Below are 22,457 nucleotides of genomic sequence, written 5' to 3'. Positions count from 1 at the left end.
GGGTAAAAAAATCAAAAGGGGGTTTACAAGACACACAGTAAAGAATCATATATTTTTTAAGTGGCTGCAAAATGCATCTTTGCCTGTGTAGCCAAAATTCCTTGCACCGGCTCTGATTCTAATCAAACCAAGCTCTAAACAGTAATCTACATTAATTTATATGCACAATTGTAGCACAACTATCAGTTTTTTTGCCTTACAAAAATTATGTTCTATTTTAGTTTGATTTTCTGAAATTGGGCACAAAGTGTGATAGTAGCACAATTTTTCAAGGTGGTTTAATTGTTAAAAAAACATTTGAGAATATATGGCTTGTATAAGCGCTGGTGCACAAAAGGTGAAATTTAGTAGTCTATATACAGTAACCCACGTGGCCTGTAGTCAATAATAATAGTGATATCAAAAGAGTTTAACCAGGAAAGGTTAAACATCCAAGATATTTAAGTACATTCTAGGTCCATTACCATCTTTATGGAACTCATTTTATCAACTTCAGAAGGAGGAAAACTGAGCTAGATTTGCTAGTAAATGAACCTGTGACTCTATTGAGATATCTCGACTATGCATCTGACCTCTTTATTGTCCAGTAAATGTCATGGTCTACACATTTAATAACACACTCAAGGTCATTAATCAACAAGCATAACAAATCATAAAGTACTGCACTTAGGATAGGACATGAATGATCAGCAGGGATGAATAGTCTGTTATTCAAAGGACTACTATTGTCTTTCCCTGAAAATAAGACCGGGTCTTATATTAAATTTTCCCCCAAAAAAATTCACTAGGGCTTATTTTTGGGGGGTGTCTGATTTTGGGGAAAAACTGTAGCAAGCATGTGCTAGAAAGCAGGTTTACGTTTGGGGGAATTCCCCTGAACATAGACTAGTTCACTATGGCATAGAGTCTCACAAATCTATGTTCGGGGGAAACTGGATATCAATTTCATCATTTTCTCTGTTGAAGCATTATTTCCAATACTGCAATATTTTACACAAAACCTGTGGATAATTAACATGGCATGGTTCCATAATTATGGAAGCAAGCAAAGACATCAACCACCCTTTGACAAAGTATTTTTTTTTTTTTTAATTCTTTATTTTTGGTGTGCAAGAAAGATACCATAAGCCTCGATGTGCCACAACAGCGACATCTGGGTACTTGATTAAACATTTGTTTTACATGTCATGGAAAACGATTGTGATGCACATTTTAGTTATAAATAATAACATTGTAGCATTTAGATCGAACATTTAGCTTATTCAAAAAAAAAGTGTGTCCATGCGCTTTCAAACTAAGCATTGTGAAGTATAACGTATATTGTAAAGTAAAGTAAATCATAAGTAGCTTATAAACATAAGTAGTTCAGTAATGCTTCGGTCCTAAAGGTGTGGGAACCATGATGTCTTTCGTGTGTGCCCTAGATAGCCTTGTTAGGTTGAACTCACTGTGTCAATGAGGGTCTGGGTGGTGTCTCTCTGTGTTGGACATAATTGTGTCGCAGAGCATGTGGTCCTGGATCATAGGGGGTAAGCTACCCTCATCGGTACCCCCTAGTCTGCCAATTCGCCGTCGGTGCATATCCCGAGTTGAGGGTGTGAGCTTGGTGTGAGAATGGGGCACTTGGCGAGGTGGGAAAGCTTGTATTGCCATATTTCTGTTTTAAGTGGTTTGCCTATCAGGATGCCCAGGTGGTGTGGCCAGTGTAGGGTTGCGTATGTTTGCTAATTGTGGGGGTAACGCTTACTATCTGTGACTGGCGGCTAGACCCATGAATTCACTGTCACCCACATGGTATCTCTAGGTGGCCAATATTCGGGGATTTAGTGTGCCGGGTTACGCTGAGTTCGCTGCCCGCAGAAAGTTAAGGAGCTGCCGGCGGAAGGTAATAAAGTGGTGGGGCCTATTCCTGTCTGTTATCGGTTGTTACCAAGGCAGAAAGCTAAGGCTCAGGGGAGTTGGGAGTAAGGTAACACGCTGTAACTGGGCTGTTTACACAAGCAACATAGCATATCTTAATAAAAAAAATAATTTGCAGCAAAAATAAAATGTAGACTCAGCAGTATAGTCCGACAGTTCTGGTAGCCTGTTCTTCTGTGTGCCCCTCCATGGCTCAGGTGCCCATCGGTTGGTGGCTAACCCTCTGCGCCTTGAACGCGGTAGAAGGTGAAGCGGGGGTCCCAATCGGCTGGAATGTGCGCACTTTTGTCATGTCCCATACGTGAGGGTGCCGCTGTCTCGTGGCTTGGGTAGTTGGCGCTGGGTGTGCAGTCAATCCTAGAGCTAACATCACTGAATCCATCTCTGCTGCTTCCGTCAAGTGGGTTGTGGCTCCTCCATGGGAGATGACCAGGTTTCTGGGAAATGTCCATCTATATGGGATGGAGTGTTGTCGGAGCGCGGAAGTGAGGGGCTTGAATTTGCTTCTCCAGAGCACCGTGGGCCGAGACAGATCCCGGTAGAAGGACAGGGTAGAGCTTTCAAAAAGAATGGTAGGTTTTCCTCTCACAGCCGTCATGAGGGTTTGTTGAGCTGCCCGTGTCTGTAGCTGTAGTATGACGTCCCTTGGGGTGTCCGCCGGGGTTTTTGCAGCCCTCGGGATGCGGTAGATCCCGTCGATCACGGCTAGAGTTGCTTGGGGTGATGTGAGTAGGGCGACAAGCAGTCTTCCGGCGTATTGCGGTAAGTCATTCGGGGTCACTGTCTCCGGGATTCCCCGGATTTTAACATTTCTGCTCCTGTGCCTGTCCTCTATCGCGTCGAGGCGGCCGGCAAGATGTGACTGGGCGAGCTGCAGCTCAGTATTTTGGGCTTCTAGCTGTGTGCATCGGGCTGTTAGGCCTTCGGAGTGTCCCTCTACGGTCTTGACTCTCCCCTCCACCGATTGAATTTCCTCACGCAGAGCGGCCACGTCTGCGGCAAATAGCGTTGCGGAGAAGGGCTTTAATGTCCCCCTTCGTGGAGGGTAACTCGTTGTCCTCGTCGGAGGAGGCCTGGTGTAAGCCCCCAGAGCTCGGGAATTCATCCAGCTCGTCCATAGCTTGTTCCTCGGAGGAGGCCGAGGTCGCGTCGCCATATTGTTTTGGCGCGGTGAGGCTTGAGGCCTTTGCGGGACGGAGGAGAAGGTCTCCGATATCGCGGGCCCCAGCTGGTTTTACGGTTCCCTGATGTTTAGTTTTCTTCCCCATCCTGCGATATCGTAGTTGGGGTTGATGATGGGGCTTTTAGGGTGAAAATATCGCTTTTTTAGGCTTGTTTCGGCGGAGCTGTGCTTGCATGCGTCTGTTCGCTTCGGCTGTTGGCTCCGCCCCCGACAAAGTATTTTTAACTGGAGAAATGTGTTAGCATATTGTTTTACTACATTAATTGTTTTAATCTATACTAACTCCTTGCTGGGTTCCTCACCAGTGGATTTATTTTTATCTACTAACAACTAACATGATAGTATTGATACTGGATCACATGATTGCAGAGCGGACGTCGGTAGGAGGAGTGGAGATCAGCACCAGGAGCTTGGGAGCTTCGTCCGGAACTGGAACTGCAAGTTGTAAAATCTTTTTACAGGCTTTGAGGGGCTGAAAACCTAATAGTAATACCCCATAGAGCATTGCCAATTTAGACATATACTGTTAGAATATGGGTTGGTAAAAACCTTGACATTCTTAAGCAATCAAAAGATATAATAAGACAAAGTGGGAGCTACTTTATCTTACAAAAAAGCCTGAGGTTGACAAAAGACTGTCAATATTTGTCAAATCCCAGCAGCTGTTGAAAGTGATGGCTGTGGGATCCAGGCATGATCTTGCTTATTCTGAGATGCGATCTATGGAAGCTCCCACTGTCTTATAGTGTCCTCAGTAGGTATTCGCATTGTATTCTTGAGAGATTACAGCAGTGACGCAGCCCCTGGCAGATGAAAGGCAATAGCTGAAGAAGGTCCCCAGGAAGACGATGGTAGACAGCTTTAGGTAAGAATAACTACCTTCAGAAACACCCTAAGTGAAGATATCACCTTTGAGGTCTTGCAAATTATTTGAAGACCCCTCGAAGTGATGGATACAGGATGAAGAAATATTTAACAGTTATTGAAAACATTCAATAGCATGCACTCATCTGCATAGGAAGATAATTAAAGACTTATACTTACATCAGGTTCTAAAGACACACACCGCTGAAAAGCTCTGGCGGCTCCTTCATATCCTTGTAAGGTAATATAGGCACAACCAAGAGAAAACCATACTCCGAGCTTGAAAAAATAAATAAAAATGAAATTAGTGAATTCATATAGTAAACAATTTAGACTTTTTATCCCTATGAATCAGTATAGGAGATGGGCTTAATTTCTATGCAATGCTAATGTGTATTTCTGGAATTTAACTGTAAGATGTTTTTTTATCTGGAAGAAATTTCAGAAATTTCAGAAAAAAAAACAAAAACATTTTTTTTTTATATTGGAGCATGATTTCATAAACCAAGATTTAGATTTATGTAAATTTAATGTCATTACGTGGGTATAAATAATGGTTACATTATAATGCTCTGAAACCTGCTAAACAGATGCCAATTACATAGTCATGAAATTATGCAGGAAATTAAATGCACCTAATATTTTTAGAGTTTGTTACTTTTTTGCAGAGTGTTTTGCCAATCTTTATGGAGTTATTTCCTGCAGCTATGATATTTGTTAATTAAAGCATTCATCCTAACTTCTTTCTGTAGCTTTTGCAAGCCCTCCCCTCCAGTGGCTGAGCTGAGGTGCTAAAAGCCAAGGAGCCTGCATTAGAAGAGGAAACCCAGGCACATAGTAAGTATAACTGAACACGTTTGTCTGCTGCTTGGTTGTGGATTGAATAAAGCAGCTTCATTGCAGTGATGGGATGGGAAAGGATTATTATTAGTATTTATTTAGTGCCAACATATTCCTCAGCATTGTACAATCTTAAAGTGGAAATATAACAGCAATTCATTGACTGACAAAACAAATGTTGACAGATAAAGAAGGTGAAGAAGGCCCTGCTCAAGCTAACAATTTAGGGGAAAGGAGAAAAGTAAGGCAAAAAAAAGAACAAGGTGTCAATTGGGAGAACAGATTTACAGATATGATGTATGTATCTTGTTAAGCTTGTAATGGTGGAGTTTGGAGAAAACACATAGTGGGAGATGAGTGTCTCGTGGAAGAACAGGTAAACATGAAGGCATCCCAACTGTCCCAATTTTCAGTTCCTGTCCTGCCTTATCTCCCTGCTTTTGGGTACAATAGGGAACTGTCCTCAACAAGCATAACACAAGTGCATCAACTTGCCGTACTTGCCGTATGTTCAGGGTACTAGGACCCTGCAGGGTCTTCTTTAGATGGTCTCGCCTGAAGGCTGGACAGGCTGTCTGGCATGCATGCATTCACAACAGGATGACCTGCCAGTAATTTGGGCAGGTCAGCTCCCTTTGGGGAAAAGCCAGTGACACAATTGCAACACTGGCCTTCTACCGGCGTCCAGAGAATTGAGTTGGGAAGTATGCAAGTGTAGGGAGGACTGTTGTAATGTGACATTACCCAGGAAGATGATATGCTTTCCTAAAAAGATATGCTTTTATAGACCTTTTAGTGTTACTGCTGACTGCTCTTACAGTAGGAGTGATTTTAGCATGGCTTAACTCTGGTATTGTCTGAACTAGCAACTTCGAAGAAAAATAAGCCGTTTTTAAAAAAAGTATTTTAGAGTCTTTATAAAAAATTTTGTTCTTTATGATAAAGCATTATATGTATTAAAAAAAAAGGTGGGGGCGGGGCCAGGTGGTCATGCCAGCAGGCTGCAAGTCACTAGGGCTCCTGAGGGAACAATCTAATTTCGGGTAAATACCTACTTTAATGGGTTTTTATACCAACCTGGGGGTCCATGGTACGATGCTCTGGAGTGTCCCGGTGCAAGACACTCCAGAAGAGAGTGGGGCGGACGGTTGCTGCCTCGCTTTCTGTCCCGACTAAAGAGAACTACCACTTGCCTGGCGCCTACCTGGTCCCGTCCCCCCCCCTCCCATTTGGACTGGTGGGGGTTATCCCGGTCCCCACCAGGCAAGCTACCATCTCCACATCTCTCCCGGGCGGCTTGAAGCCGTAGGTGGAAGGCTCCCACGTAGTCTCACCAAAATGGCCGACGGCGGCGATGCAGCTCCACCCTTGGTGACAAGCTGAAGCGGTGATGAGGTATCACACAGCCCGAGCTGACACAGTGGGAGGTCCTTGTGGGCCCTCGATCCCCCACGCAACAACCCTGGAACACGCTCGATGACAGGTAGGAACCATTATAGCCTGCAGTCCCTACACCTGCCTATAAAGCAGCGGTAATCTCGTGAAGCGCACTCTGGGTCAACTTTGACAGAACACGCGCCAACTATCAGTAAGCCTGAGCCACTGACCTATAATGGGAGAACACACAGAGAAATCATCCCCATGCACCGACCTCACTGTGCTACATCACGTAAATGAACACTAAGGCTTGTAAAGTAACGCATCCAGCATCACCCAGAAACAGGGAAGCTTATGGACAGAGGTCAGCGAACGCCGCGCCTTGTCGCAGGTCTTTGGGACCCAATGGATCTCTCGGGGTATTCTACAGGGACTCTCCTCACGCCTAGGCAGGGACTGCATTTCCATCACCTCTTGCTGTATGATCTGTTGGAGCTTGCAAGGACCCCAGCTTTTATCGTTAAGAAGCACACTGCACGGGGGGCGTGGCCTGGACGCTGAAGAAGATGGCAGCATAAACCTAGAGCTCCCTGTCCGGCTCAGCTAACTACTCGCCTAAAGCATACTTTCACCCCCCAAAAATGGGCAAAACGCACCGGACAACTCAGCCACCCAAACAAGCGGACACCCCTAGGAGGGCTCAGAACGCCTCCATGAAGCAATTTCTCACCGCACACGCGGACACAGACTCACCGGGCCAAACCGCTCCAGAGGCCCTGGAAGGCCTGCTCCCACCCACACCGCATGGCGGCGAGGGCACAGCGTACGCTCCTCCAGCCACCCCTGCATTACCGAACCCAGACTGGATGGAACTACTGCGCAACCTGCCCACGAAAGCCGACCTGAAGGCGGCTAACTCAGAGCTCCATACGTCCATCTCCACGGAGATCCAGGCGCTGAGGGAAGACATCCAAGGCCTACACCAGAGGGTCGCACAAATAGAGGCGGACTGCGACCACATGTCAGTGGCGCAGACTGCGAATACGGACGCGATCAGACTCCAATCCATCCAGCTGCAACAGATGGCTGGCCACTTGGAGGATCTCGACAACCGGAGCAGGAGACAGAACATCAGAGTCCGGGGGGTACCGGAGGAGATGGACAGCTCTGCCCCGGTGCAAGCTATACTGGCAGGCCTATTCAATGAAATACTAGGCCGCCCTCGGCAAGACCCCATCGATTTTGTACGAGCCCATAGAGCGTTGCGGCCCAAAGGCCCAGACGGGAGCCCACCTCGCGATATCATCTGTTGCTTACAGAGCTACCGGCTCAAAGAAGATATACTCAAAGGGGCCAGGGACGCAGGCACGGTAAGCCTCGAAGGCGCGGAAGTACAACTCTTCCCTGACCTAGCACCAGCCACCCTGGCATATCGGCGTGCCCTGCGCCCCTTCACCAAACAACTGCAGGCGAACAAGCTACGATACCGCTGGTGCTTTCCGACTTTTTCCGGATTGCAAGTGCACACGCCTAAAGGCCCGTTCCTCATCAAAGACAGGCAGGATCTAAGTGACTTAGCTGCTGAGCTCCACATCACTCCTGCAGTGGCCAGACCCTCTGGCCCCATACACACCTGCCATAGGGGTCATGCACCCCCCGCCTAGGCCACAGATCCGGAAGACTACGCGGCAACAGGCGATCCGGCCCTCGGGGGCCCAACTCTAAAGTTGCCGACAGCTCCGCGCCAAGATGGCGGACAACGATGGCCGACCACCACAGATAGCGATCCCCTGACACAGTGACTTGTTACAGAACAGCGAGAGGCTATGCTGACTACACCTGCCCTCATCACGTAGCCAAGAAGGGACAGTTCGATTTGGGGACCTCACCCGGCTCACTCTTCTAAACGTTGCAGAGCCATACCCGGCGTTAGCCGACCTTGCAAGGACATATAAATGAAAGCCCACAGTATAAAATTGCATCGCTGCCCCCCACCACCATCGGGGGGGGGGGGGAAACCCCACGCAGACTGAACCGCAAGTATTCATTGGACTCCCATCTCAGAAATAACGTTGTGAACTGAAGGGAAGGGGGTGGGGGGAAGGGAGTGAGCACACACTGTGAACGCACAACTCACCCGCTGGGAACGAGATGAGACTGGTCCGGACCGACTGACCCGGGCAACCGCTTCCCCCACTCAGGGCCCGTGATGACCTCCACAGGAGCGGGCGGGGGGGGAGGGGGGGACCCGGTACACTCGGACACCGGCGGGGCAGGGAGGGGGTCAGCAGCGAACCGGGGACAGAAGGGGGAGGAGAAGGGATAAGGAGGGCCGGAATAGACACCAAGTGGGAGAATTTGGCTTGCGGGGGGGGGGGGGGGGGGGGATAGAGCTCACACCATATAGCACCCAACACGCATGCCGGGACAAGAGAGAGCCCCGTCCGGACCGACTGACCCGGGCAACCGCTTACCCCGCACAGAGCCCGTGATGACCTCCACAGGAGCGGGCAGGGGGAGGCGCGGGCCCGGCGCACTCGGGACCCGACGGGGCGGGGAGGGGGCCCGCAGCGAGCCAGGGGTGGAGGGAAGGGGAGATGAGACAGCGCAAGAGGCCTGTGGGGCGGGCCTGATAGCCCGGTAGGGAGAGACGAGGGGACTGGGTCCACCCCACGGTATTCACCCAACACACAAGCCCAGGCCACCCAACACACAAGGCCAGGACGCAACGACACCCGCCTCCCCAGGGGCGAACCATTAGGGGCATCCCGCGATAGGGGACACACAAATGATAGCCTCGCAGGACTCATTGCACACAATGCTCAATGTTATAGCAGCTCACTGTGAAGGGGGAGGGAGAGGGAAGAAAGGATGGTCGGCCCACACACCGGGTCAGCAATAATCTGAAAATGTATATATGTTAAAGTATACCGAAAATCTGATTCTAATGTTATTTGTTTATATGCCCAGGGTGACGAATTGACCGCAGAAAAGTCCATAGGCGAGGACAGCTACCTAACGACACGACAAGAGCCGCTAAGCAGGGAGAGGAGGGAGACAGACGTAACCAGACCACTAAGACACGCCAGTTGGGAGAGGCGTTACCCACACGGTTACGACGCTTTTCGGTTCTCCTACCACTCCCCTACGGGACAGGCGTCATACTCAGGTGAGTGGGTCACTGGGCGCATACAATAGCCCAGGTCCACACGTACACCTAGACGCCGAGACCCTAACGCCACCTAGGTGGCGGACACCTCACACACCACCTCCCACCCCCACTTACCACCCCACTTACCCCCCCCCCCAACCTCCCCCCCTGGTCTCATACCGACATCAGACGACAGGAGACAACGACACACAAACGGCCATTCATCATGACACTCACACCGGCAACCCTTACACTGGTGTCCATCAACGCGAAGGGACTTAACAAACCCGAAAAGAGGTCGACAGCCTTGAGGGAGATCCACACCCTCAAGGCTTCTATAGCCTATATACAAGAAACCCACTTCAAGGAAGGGGCCAGACCCCGATTCCATGATCACAGATTCCCGAAGGGTTACTATAGCGACTACCACGAGGGCAAGGCAAGGGGGGTCGCGATCTTAATGCACAGGAGGGTCCCCTTTGAGGAGGGGGAGATACTATCAGATAGGGAGGGCAGATACATATTCGTGAAGGGAAAGATAGCAGGCCAAGCATACACATTTGCCAACATCTACGCCCCCAACCAGAGACACTACAGGTTCCTATCCCGTACACTTCGCCTACTCTGGAACTTCACGGAGGGGGTGCTCATCCTGGGTGGAGACTTCAATCTAGCCATGGACCCGAGATGGGACACTTCCACGGGAAAGACACACATCCCAACGCAACACCTAGCAGCGATCAAAACGCTTTTGTCCAAACACAAGCTAGTGGACTGTTGGAGGGCGCACCATCCTGACGAGAGGGACTATACATTCTTCTCCCACCCACACAACACCTACACCAGAATAGACTACTTCTTCATGACACACTTTCACCTCCCGCTGATAGAGCACGCGGAACACGGCACAGTGACGTGGTCAGACCACGCACCAGTATCTATCACGATTGCATCCCCACTACACAGACCGACGGTGTCTAATTGGCGCCTAAGTGAACACCTACTGGCACAACCGGACATTACATTAGATATTAGCACATCCCTAAGGGAATACTTCACCATCAACACACCCGACCAAACGACACCGACAATACTTTGGGAGGCACACAAGAGCGTAGTGAGGGGCCACTTCATACAAAAGGGAGCCCTACTGAAAAAACGGAGGGAGGCAGAAATGACAGCACTACTCACCGAAATACAGGAGACCGACAACCAGAATAAAGACACACAGACACATGCACTACAAACCAAACTCCTGGCGCTCCGTAGGGACCTGACCCGACTTTTACTGAGGAGACATCACAGGGACGCACTGAGACACAAAGCGTTCTTTGCACTACATGGCAACAAAAGTGGCAAACTACTTGCAAGGATGCTAGCTAAACGCAGACAGACATAGAACGCATCAGAGATGAGAAAGGCACACTACACAGACTACCCACGAAGATACAAGACGTAATTAAAACATACTACGCTAGCCTATACAACCTGCCACAACCACAGACGCAGGCCGCAAAAGACCGCCTGATGGGCAAAATAAATGACTACCTCACCACACAAGACCTGCCCACCTTAGACAGGACAGCAGTAGACCTCCTTGAAGAAGAGATCACACCCGAGGAGCTAGCCCTAGCGATTAAACGGACGAAACCAGTCAAGACCCCGGGTCCTGACGGATGCCCCACTAGTGGATGCGTTCAACGCCATCAGGGAGGGTCACCACTTCCCCAAACAATCCCTCGCGGCCCACATCACTGTCTTCCCCAAGGAGGGCAGGGATGTGGAGCACTGCGGAAGCTACCGACCCATCTCCCTCATCAACAGCGACCTCAAACTGCTGGCCACCAGATTACAGACGCACGTGCCCCGCCTGGTGCACCCGGACCAGGTGGGGTTCGTGATGGGGAGAGAGGCACGGGACAACACCATGCGCACCCTTACCCTGATGCACGGCCATAAACGGGACCAAGGGGGCCTCCTCCTGCTGTCCACGGACGCGGAGAAGGCCTTCGATAGGGTCAGCTGGACGTATATGTTCCAAACACTAGCACGCACGGGAATGGGACCCAAGATCAGGGGTTGGATTGAGGCCTTGTACACACAACCATCCGCACAAGTGGTGGTGAACGGAGCACCGACAGCCGCATTCGACATACAGAACGGCACCCGTCAGGGATGCCCCCTGTCCCCACTACTCTTCGTCATCGCGCTGGAACCACTCCTGCAGTTCATTAGGAATAACCCCGACATCAAAGGAGTGACAGTAGGGAAGACACAACACAAAATCGCGGCATACGCAGACGACATGCTCTTCTATGTAACTAATCCGGTAATATCCCTCCCTAACATCCTAAAAGCGCTCCAAGACTTCGGGGCCATATCCAACCTGAAGATCAATAACTCCAAATCATTCATACTCAACGTTAGTGTCCCAGAAAACACGGCGCTGCCCATGCGCCAACACTACGCTTTTCGATGGGCAGCACACAAAATCCGCTATCTGGGCATCTGGCTGACGAGGCGGGAGGGGGACATGTACAAAGAGAACTTTGCACCGATGCAAGCGCAGCTCCAATCCGACATGAAGGAATGGGCATACCCACACATCTCTTGGCTGGGCAGAATACAGGTGGTCAAGATGAATTTCTTGCCGCGCCTGCTATATCTGTTTCAGACCATCCCCATATCAATCCCACGCACATTCTTCAACACACTACGCACCGCATTAGGCAGATACATATGGGACGGGAAAAGACCTAGAATACACCACACCACGCTGACACTCCCAAAAGACAGGGGCGGTCTAGCTCTGCCGGACTTCTCCTTATACTACAGAGCATGTCACCTCCTGCGGATCATGGAATGGTCCAAGGAGGGGGTACATAAGCGATGGAAACAAGCCGAGGAGGCAGAGGCAGGGATGCCAACAGCAGCGCTGCCCTGGACACCACCGGGGTCATGGAGGAAGTCACCAACACAATCCCCATACACGAGGGCAACCCTGAAGGAGTGGCAGAGGGCGAGGAGGAGCCACAACCTGTCAACACACCCCTCGCCCCTGCTACCCCTGATACACAACCCAGAATTCCCACCAGGGCAGGACCCGGAAGCGTTCAGGACGTTAATCCCTGACCCCATTCCCAGACTGAGACACATCTCCAAGCCTGGGGGCATCAAAACCCTGAGGGAACTCAGTGGGGAAACGACTGCCACCTTTCTGACACAGCTCAGATACAGACAACTATGTCACTACACCGCCACTCTCCCCCAGGGAGCACCACTCACGAGGGCCCTCACGATGTTTGAGGACACATGCTTAGACCCCCAACCTCTAGCACATGGGGTCTCCTTTTTATACAACATGCTACTGACCCAAACACCAACAGCACTACCGAGCTTCATGGGAAAATGGGAGGAGGCACTGGGACACACACTCAGTAAGGCTGATTGGGAGAAAATTTGCTACCTCACACACCACTGTGCTAGTTACAGCAAGACACAGGACACAGCATACAAGATCATGACGTACTGGTACCGCACACCATCGATACTACACGCCATCTCCCCGACGCACTCCCCGCAATGCTGGAGATGCGGAACGGAGAGGGGCACACATTTACACATTTGGTGGGAATGCAGTGGAATCACCCCGTACTGGCAGGGGATACACAGGATGCTACAACTCTTTTCAGACGACCCACCCCCTCTCAGGCCAGCGGAAATGCTGCTGCACCACACCAAGGTACCGCGCTCAATATACAAAAAGTCCTTGTCCATACGCATATTAAACACGGCCAAATCCATTATTCCGAAATACTGGAAGCAAACAGTAACCCCACCGCTGACAGTATGGTTCTCCCACATGGAAGACCTACGAGCTCTAGAGGAACTACAACACATGGCAGCAAACACACAACAATCATACCTCAACACGTGGACACACTGGCTACTGCAGACCTCCAAACCAGACTTCTCGGAAAGGCTGGGACCAGCAGACAGGAACGGAACACAAGAGACAGAAGACTACCCTTCCCCCTCTCACCCAGTTGACTTCAACCCCTAAACTACATAACCCAACCCTTCCTACACACTGACTAGTGAAGGCTAGGTACGCTGATGAGAACAGACGAAAAGATCCGATCAGAGACGTAGATAACATCTGACGTTGAAAAAGACCTTAGATGACACTAACAAATAGACACCACCTAGAGGACGTGATATAAGGTGAACAAAGAGGCAGTGATAGACATAGCCCAGTTAAACTGCTACAGAAACCACCCCAAAGAGAGACCGATACTTAAAGGGAATGTGACTAGAGGGAAACTGAGAACTGTGAGTCATATGATAAAGTGGGCCTGCGCGCCCGAGCCACCAGGGTCTCTCTTGAACGTGATCCACTCTCATACCAGGAGCAGGTAGCACCTGGGCCGATTAGTTCCAACAAACACGGTGACATGTGAGTCTCCTGGTACACTGAGTAGCGTAAGGTAAAGACCAGTGAGTCGCATAAAACTGTGGGCCTGCGCGCCCGACTATTCACGATCCATTTGGAGCATTTTATTAACTCATGTTTGACGCATGTTGCGTCCTGGTTAACTGATTGTTTTACACGCAGGGACCTGCGAGTCTCTACTTAAAATGCATGAAAAGAAATAAAAATTATATTTACAAAAAAAGAAGCACACTGCACAGTATGCCACGGATAGCCTCACCAAATATCGATGTAGCTGCAATTGTTGATTAACATGCATATTCTCTGTTTACTATAATATATATATAGTTATTTTTGATGGTGTTACCTGTCTATTGACAGAGACAGCCTGGTATATGATATTCTGCCTGGTGGTACATAGCATTATTGACAATCTTTGTTAAGCTGGAGACCTTACAATTTAATATAAACGTCAGTGTGTAACTCAGGATTGCAACCTTGTGCTATGCCCTGATAAGCTAAATAATTACAGTTAAACGTTGAAAGTCATGCTGGCAATAGCTGCTGAACTTTGTTAAATACTACTTAAATATAAAATTGTGCACGTATTCTCGACTACCCCATTGTTACATGTGTTTCAACTATGCATTAGGATTGCTGTTGGGGTACCTCACGAGCGTATGTTAAATTAATATGCACTGCACAAATAAAAAATGTAAAAAAATAAATACATTTAAAAAAAAAAAAAAAAGGTGAATTTGAATCCGGAGTTCTTCTTTAACTACTTTAACCCCTAATGTATACAGAGAGGATTGTATACAGAGCCAGGTTCTTCCTGGCTAATTGCAGCTCATGAAAATCTTGTTCACTTTTTCAGAAACCCACACAATGCTTTGGATGAAGAGGGAATGAACCCTAATGTTTACTGGAAGGTTATCAGACAATAGCAATCTCCCTCTGGTGTCCCACAGTGCATGCTGGCTCCCAATGCAAAGGGGAGGTCTTGGTGTCCCGGATATTCAGAAGAATTACTTGGCCTCAAATCCTCTTCCTATTACAAGTACCCTCAACTGCACTCCTGGCACAACTTGAGAGGGACTATACACATTCTATTGTTATCATACAGCTATTATGAGCCCCAGCGTACTCCCCTTTGAGAATAGCTGGTTCTCTTTCCATGACTAAATATTGTATTATTTTGTGGTGAAAATGGGAAATAAACTTCTAGGGAAGTGTAAGGTACTATATGTAGCACCACTTAGAGCATTAAAGCTAATTTCTCCAGACCTCCCTTTGGACACTTAGCTGACACAATAGAAACCTGGCATAATGCTCACAACATAAGCAAAACGCCTCTAGATGCTTAGGTCACTGGACGATCAATATAAAGGTTATTTATGGTTGGTACTTAGTACCTAAAAGACTGGCAATTGTTTATCCTACAGCCGATCCACAGTGCTGTCACGATGCCCCATGCGCAATGGTTTTTTCGGAATGCCCGTGTCTCCAGGTTTTTGGGAGAATATCTGTTCTCTAAAAAGTAGTACAACAGAACATCACCTTTTTCTGTCCCCTGAGGACATTTTAATGAATAGGTTTAACCCACAGATAAAAGAAAGCCCTCATTTTACATATTATAACAGCGGCCCTCACCTCTATAGCCAATGTATGAAGGCCCCAAATCCCCCAGAACTCCAATTAGTACACAGTAGGCTAAAGCTCACCAGGAAATATAGATATATAAGATATGTCCTTCGGGTTAAAGTATAACCTATGTAAATTTACAGACCTATTGGGTGATTGTTTCCTGGAGTAAAACATTAATTGGAAAGGACCTCGTGGTGCAGCGCTACCCAATTTTAGCTCCCCTTTAACCAACCTACTCTGTCTTTTCTCCTTCTCTCTTTCTCCACTCACATTTTGTCAGTGTGCCGACACACTGATTGACTTATCTCTTATATGTTGTGTATATTTTGTTAAAATGTTATATGAGCATAACACTATTTCTACCATAAAAATTGAAATTAGTACTATTTCTTTGTATACGAAATGTGTGACATGCGCAAATTGGAAATGCTAGTTCCCTCGTTTTACTTCACAGTATATCACACTTTGTATGCATGTTTGATCAATAAAAACAAAATGTGCCAAAATAATAATTGCCATATTCTCATAACTAAGTCTGGTGCCCAAGATGAACTTCGGCATATGGGCCTAATGAAGTTGAGTGGTATTTGGGTTTCATGTCAAGAAGTAAAATACGGTGACTCAGGCGTGAAGACTCCTAGAGTGAGAATACATAGAAATAATAACCCACCTCACATATGGAAATATTGTGCATAATAAAGTCGTTGAGCTAAATAAATGAAGTCTAGAGGCTACAGAATCCCTGAAACGCTGGATTCAGAGGTCAGAAACACATGCCAGTCACAGAGGATATCTTGCTGAGATGCATGTGAGAAATCCTGGGCATCTCTAAAATAAGCACTCTAGAGGTTACAGTCCATTTGGAAAATGCTCTCGCAAATGAGAAGCTGTCAAGATTTATGGCACCAAGTTTAACAATGATTGCTCCAACACCCTGAGTGCAGGATTAAGTAGGGTCCTGCTGTTGCGATTTGTCAGGAAATAAAGACTGTCATTTCCAGCAATCTGTTCTTATGATCACTGCCAGCCGTGCGTTGTAAGGATAAGTTATGTTATTCAGCTCAAATAAATACATGAATGGAAGCCTTGAATTCCACATTGATGTTTATAGCACATGTCATGATAGTCCTGATGGAATATCAGGATATCTTTAATTAAAATAGAACTACAGGAAATATATATTCTGTGTAAGCTTCTGAATACAAATTAACTGCCCTCAAATGATCAGTTTTGTGATATTTTGTGCAGTATTCCCATGTACTTATAGAAACCACTGACATATTTTGAGCAGCCCTGCTGTAAAGTCACAAGAATAGCAAATTGCAGGGATCAATGGCACCAAATCATTTCTTACTGATTGATTTTTTGTTGTTGTTGTAAACAGATGTAAGTAATTCATATTTTTTTTAAGAAGTTATCAAAAAGATACAGCAAGCATATTGACTATTGACCCCTTACACTGTTTGCATAGCTTACAGTGTAAGGAGTTCTTGTCACTGTCTCCCTGCCATAGACTCACACCCTACCCTTACAAAAAGCACAGATCCCTTAACCCACACCATATATCCACAACACATACAGCATATGTACACTGCAAACTCAAAAGACCTGTATTTGGTCTTACATAGCTTTTCCATTAAATAGTTTGCACAGTAGCCATGAGCATGCACAACCAAAACTATTTTAATTTATGAAAAAACTAATTGATTTGTGAAGTAGGGAAAAAGTTATTTTACAGAGCAAAGAGACGGGTACCAAAGAGTGTCTGTAAAGCCAGGGGAAGTTTCCAAGGGAAACTGTTCCAAAGAATTATGTCTCCTTAGCAGAGAACGGAGTCACTTAAAAGGCATCGGACTTTAGGACAGGGTCATGTCTCTTGCGATGAACATGTATTAAAGTATTCAGCGGAAGAATTGAGTGTTGCAAGCCAAGGACTATAAGAAAAAGTGCCACAAGAATGCATGACATGGACTCATCTATATTGGGCAAGCAAAAGAGATTTAATGGTGTTCTAAGACACCTTTGGTATAAAATGGTATGGTAAATATATAGGCGGGATGAACTTGTAGCATTCTCAAATGAAGTAAGCATGTTCCATGTTTTCGTAAGCTTGGACATAAACTATTCAATAATGTAATTTAATGAAACCTCTAGTAGTAGAGCTATGAGTCTTGCAAGCCATAGAATGTGGAAAGAAAATCCTTCTAACATCACTTAGATCACTTACTTTTTTTTGTTTTACACAAAATGCAGAGCAGCAGGCTTTGAATATGATAAGGCTGTTTTGCATCCATAGCTTGAGAGTTCTTTTTATCCGTAGCCACTTTTACCAGTGGGGTTAGACTAACATCCAGCTCACCAAGCCCAGTTTGTTTTTGTACAAAGTCTTGGCAATCAGATTTGGATTTTAGCAAAGCTTTAATATTTTTTAGAGGCAAAGGAGTTACTAGGTGAGAAATGTAGAAAGGAGTTTGGAGCTCTGGAGTCTCTCTGACAAATTCCAGTACTGTGTATTCTCCAAGCTGTGTCACATCTTAAAATTCTTATAGGTTTATTTTTCCTGCAGGTATAGTTGGATATTATCCACTAGACAGAGACCGCGTAACAGGAGCCTCAAAACATACACCCCCAGAAAGGACTGGTATTAATATAAAGCGTTAACAATCCTAAAATTGCACAATTTGTGAAACCATGCCTCTCTACTGTCCCTAATGAATGATGCTGCTAGGTTGAATTGTGTTGCTCCTCCCACATGCCATCCTACTATACTACTGCCTTAACGTCAGTAAATGCCTTTTTTAGTATGTGATATACTGAGATTGCAGTTGCTGAAACAAGTGTAAAGTTGAGTGAGCTAGCAACTGCATCCGGTGCACCTGGTGAGAAATGTTACCATCTAGCATCAAAACCTGGTGTTATCATTTCTAACAACTATTATCTGATGTTGTTTATAAAGTCCTAATCTACTGATCTCAGAGTCAGACGTCAACCAAAACTCTAATTTGAGACGGTAAACTCTGCACCAATTCAACACATATTTAATTTCATTAGAGATTTCTTTGCCTGAAGCTCAAGGAAACAAGGTGAATTGTTCGTATGGAACACACCTAAGAGGTTTGCCTTGATGTGGCAGATGGGCTTACATCTAATGGCAATTGGAGTTACTAAATAACTTTCATTTATTTAAACATGCATAGGGATTTGGGCGAATGCGCAGGTAACTATTGTTTTCTTTGTTTAACACATATTTGATCTCCAGAAGGCTTCGGTTTTGTCAACTGATTTCTGAACATCTGGACAATTCTTTATTTTCTGTGCTAAGGGAGGAAAGTATAGATCAGGCTTTTTTTTTCTGTTCACTAATCATTGTCTCATTTTACCCACCTGGCCCAGAGAATTACTACAGCATTTAGGAATTTCCACCCCAAATGTGTACTTACATAAGCCCAAGAAAATGAAAGTAAAAAATGTCAAAATAAAGACTGAGAAGGTAAGAATTAGAAGCATAAACAAAGAATGTCAAAGAAGATAGGAGTGGTATAATTGGGGAAAATAAATTCTTACATCCACAACATTGCACTTGCTCTTCCTTAACATCATCAACATTTTTGCTTTATGACACAATAAGGAAGAAAAGCAAATATTATCTTCAACTATTTAAGGTCGTCAAAGATGACATGCCTTATATAAACTATAAGTCTAATTGACGTATTTTGCAATGCCTACATGAAAAATACTTTCAAATGGAAAGTCAACAATCACGCATATTATTTTGAAGTTCAGATAAATCTAAATAAAATATTTTATACTATGAGTCATATACGAGTGAAATCAAACAGCTAGAGCATACAAAAGACAATTGCATCAAATGTATAGCATTAAATATGCAGCTATATATTATACAACAATAATAATTAAATATTTAAAGAAAATAGAAAAAAAAAGAAGTAGGACATCTCATTGCTACGATGGCATTCTGTTGGTGGATAACAATCTCTGAGTGTATATAACAAATCAGGAAAGTATACAGTATATTATTATAATTTTGCTCTCTTACCTGCATGGGATTGATCGTTACGGATCTCTCAAAGCATTCAATGCATTCCTGGAACTCCTTGTTCCGAAGATGTAGAATGCCCTTCGAACGTTGTGCACGAGCGCTACGGTGGTTAGACAGCTCCCAGGCTTTGTCATAGTACTGGTGATCTCGTAGAACATCTCCAAGAAGACAGTAGAGGTGTGGTGTTTCTTCTTTCTCTAATTCTTGTTTCAGAATTTCTTCCGCCTAACGAGAATAGGAATCACCGATCGGTCATAAGGATCCATAACTGGATAATGATTTAAATTATATATTTGTATCTTGAAATACACTCCCTTCCAAATGTTATAAATAAATACGCACATTAAGCATAGCCATCCTTGATGCATGTGTTCGGGATCACATCTTGCACAAATAAAGTTGAGCAAATCTAGCAATCTAAGGGAGCGTTTCTCAATCTATCTCTACAACTATGTATGGCTAAGATATATAATTTCTTATTAAATATGAACACCGCCAATCCCAGGCAGGAATGTGACTTGCTTTAGTGGGTGACAGGGTTAAAAATCACTAGCTGTCTGCACTAAACTTGGGCATTCATTTTTGTCCAGATTTTGGCTATTCGTCTGACGAATGAATGAATACAAATGAAAACAAATAAAACAAAAAACGTAATGCCTGGAATTTTGTCTTGCAATTCGCTCTTTCGATTTATATTACAAGGAGGGAACTACAGGCTTGTGGCTCCCTACTTGCAATATTTGTAATATTTAAAAATTAAATGATCTGGGATATTTAAAAATTAAATGATTAACACCACCACAACTATTCTAGTATAAAAGCTAACACCAACAAGACAATTTATAAATATTGCAATATCTTAAGTTAGATCTAAGTGGATTGCTGGATCTCCATCATGAAGAAAAACCGCCTTAATTCATAAGATAATGATAAATGTTCTTTCTTCATAATACATACGGTAGTTGCATAGTTACACAGTCTGAAAAAAGACATATGTCCATCAAGTTCAGCCTTTCTCACATCTGTTTTTGCTGATGATCCAAAAGAAGGCAAAAAATCCAGTTTGAAGTGCTTTTAAATTTTGCAACAAGTTAAAAAAATCCTTCTTGACCTTAACATGCTGTTACTCCACATATTAAAGGAACACTATAGGTTCAAGAACACAAACATGTATTCCTGATCCTAAAGTGTTAAAACCACAATCTAGCCTCCCTTGACCCCCTAAATATTGCAAAATCTTACTTTGATTCAAATCTGAAGCTGATGCCCCTGACTTGCCAATCAGCATCTCCATGATGAAAGTTCAGTGTCCCCATGCAGCCATCTGCAAAGTGGCTACTAGAGGTATCACTAGCGGTAATGTAGACACTGCATTTTCTCTGAAAAAACAGTGTTTACTGCAAAAAAGCCTGAGGGTATGATTCTACTTATCAGGACAAATACAATAAGCTGTAGTTGTTCTGGTAACTATAGTGTCCCTTTAAAAATGATACCCAAAAATATTGTGTTTTTGCAAGTATTCATCTAGTTGCTGTTTAATAAACATCTGTACAGACTCTGATAAAACCACCTCTTCAGGCAGAGAATGCCACATCCTTATTGTTTTACTGTAATATAACCCTGTCCTTAGACCAGATGTTCCCAATCCAGTCCTCAAGTACCCCCAACTGTCCAGGATTTAGGGTCCCCCAACTGTCCAGGATTACCATGTTGTGTCTAAAGTGTTTATTTTTTTTCTTTTTCTAAAAACACCTTAAACATTACTAAGCAATCCATAAATCCTGGCCTGTTAAGGGGTACTTGAGGACTGGGTTAGGAACCACTGCCTTAGACTAAATCTCCTTTCTTCCAATCTAAATGCATGAGCTTGTGACCCATGTATAGTCCTGATTAGAACTATATTGCCAGATAATGGTTTGTATTGACCTGCTGTTTAGCAAATTAGTAAGTGTTGTATTGGCCTTGTTGTTTAGCGAATTAGCAAGTGCGCTGGATATCGCATGTTGTATAAATTGGCCTCAGCAGCACCATGTAATATATGCATGTTCAGGTGAGTGCAGCCCTCTTGGTTTCATATACCTATATTTTTATTTATACTCTCTTACTACTTAAAGGGATCCTATAGTGCCAGAAAAACAAACCCGTTTTCCAGGCACTATAGGCTCTTGGAGTGCCCCCTCCCTCTGCGCTGAAAGGATTAAAACCCCTTCAGCCACTTACCTTAATCCAGTGCCAGGCTACCTCTCCTCCCCTGCCGACTTCAGCTCCCGAGTGGAGCGGAATGCTTTCCTAGGGGGATCTTATTTGACGCTGGACACCGTGAGGATGTCCAGCATCAAATAAGTGCGATTTACTCAGTGTAAATCGCGGAAGCGCCTTTAGTGGCTGTCAGGGAGACAGCTACTAGAGGCTGGATTAACCCTGCAATGCAAACCCTGTAACCCTGCTGCAGGGTTAAAACTAGGGGGACTTGGCACCCACACCACTTCATAGAGCTGAAGTGGTCTGGGTGCCTATAGTGATCCTTGGAGACTTTGAGTGGGAGGTAACTGTGAGTCATTTGTATTTTATTAACAATAAAATACTAATGAAAATGCTTTTTATTCTCCATACTACTAAATATAATTTACTGTATTTTGTCAAAGAATAAAATATTAAATATTAGGTATACAAGATCCAGATATATTTTCAATTGGAAATTAAAAACCTTCATTAAATATGTCTACAGACATGTCTACAGACAAACAATTATGTTCACCCTGCTAACGTTTAATTGCTTAAAGGGTGAACATTGTCACATGGAATTATACTTCTTCTAAAAAGATGGTGTCTTTCTCACCTTTCCATGCTGTCCTGTTCTCTCGTAGCAGATGACAACATCTTCCCACATTTCTAACTTCTCATAGATCTGCAGAGCGGAACTAATACAACCCAGATCAAACAACAAGCTGGCAAGCTGACGCTGTTAAAACAAGAGATATAA

At 45.3% G+C, this 22,457-nt stretch overlaps 1 protein-coding gene across 3 annotated transcripts in view; it reads right to left on the bottom strand.

Annotated features, from left to right (window-relative positions):
- The window catches only part of TTC27 (tetratricopeptide repeat domain 27), a 559,369-nt gene that overhangs the window by 112,168 nt on the left and 424,744 nt on the right, over nt 1-22,457 (bottom strand). For all 3 annotated transcript variants that reach the window (XM_063443110.1, XM_063443111.1, XM_063443112.1), the window contains 3 exons: nt 22,314-22,436; nt 19,472-19,699; nt 4,148-4,246 (listed from right to left, as the gene is read on the bottom strand). In XM_063443110.1, the coding sequence (XP_063299180.1) occupies nt 4,148-4,246; nt 19,472-19,699; nt 22,314-22,436 (450 nt within the window). The remainder of the gene's footprint in view (nt 1-4,147; nt 4,247-19,471; nt 19,700-22,313; nt 22,437-22,457) is intronic.

The sequence above is a fragment of the Pelobates fuscus genome, chromosome 2, assembly GCF_036172605.1.
Source record: "Pelobates fuscus isolate aPelFus1 chromosome 2, aPelFus1.pri, whole genome shotgun sequence".
NCBI classification, from domain to species: domain Eukaryota; kingdom Metazoa; phylum Chordata; class Amphibia; order Anura; family Pelobatidae; genus Pelobates; species Pelobates fuscus.
This window is presented reverse-complemented; position numbering and strand designations above follow the sequence as displayed.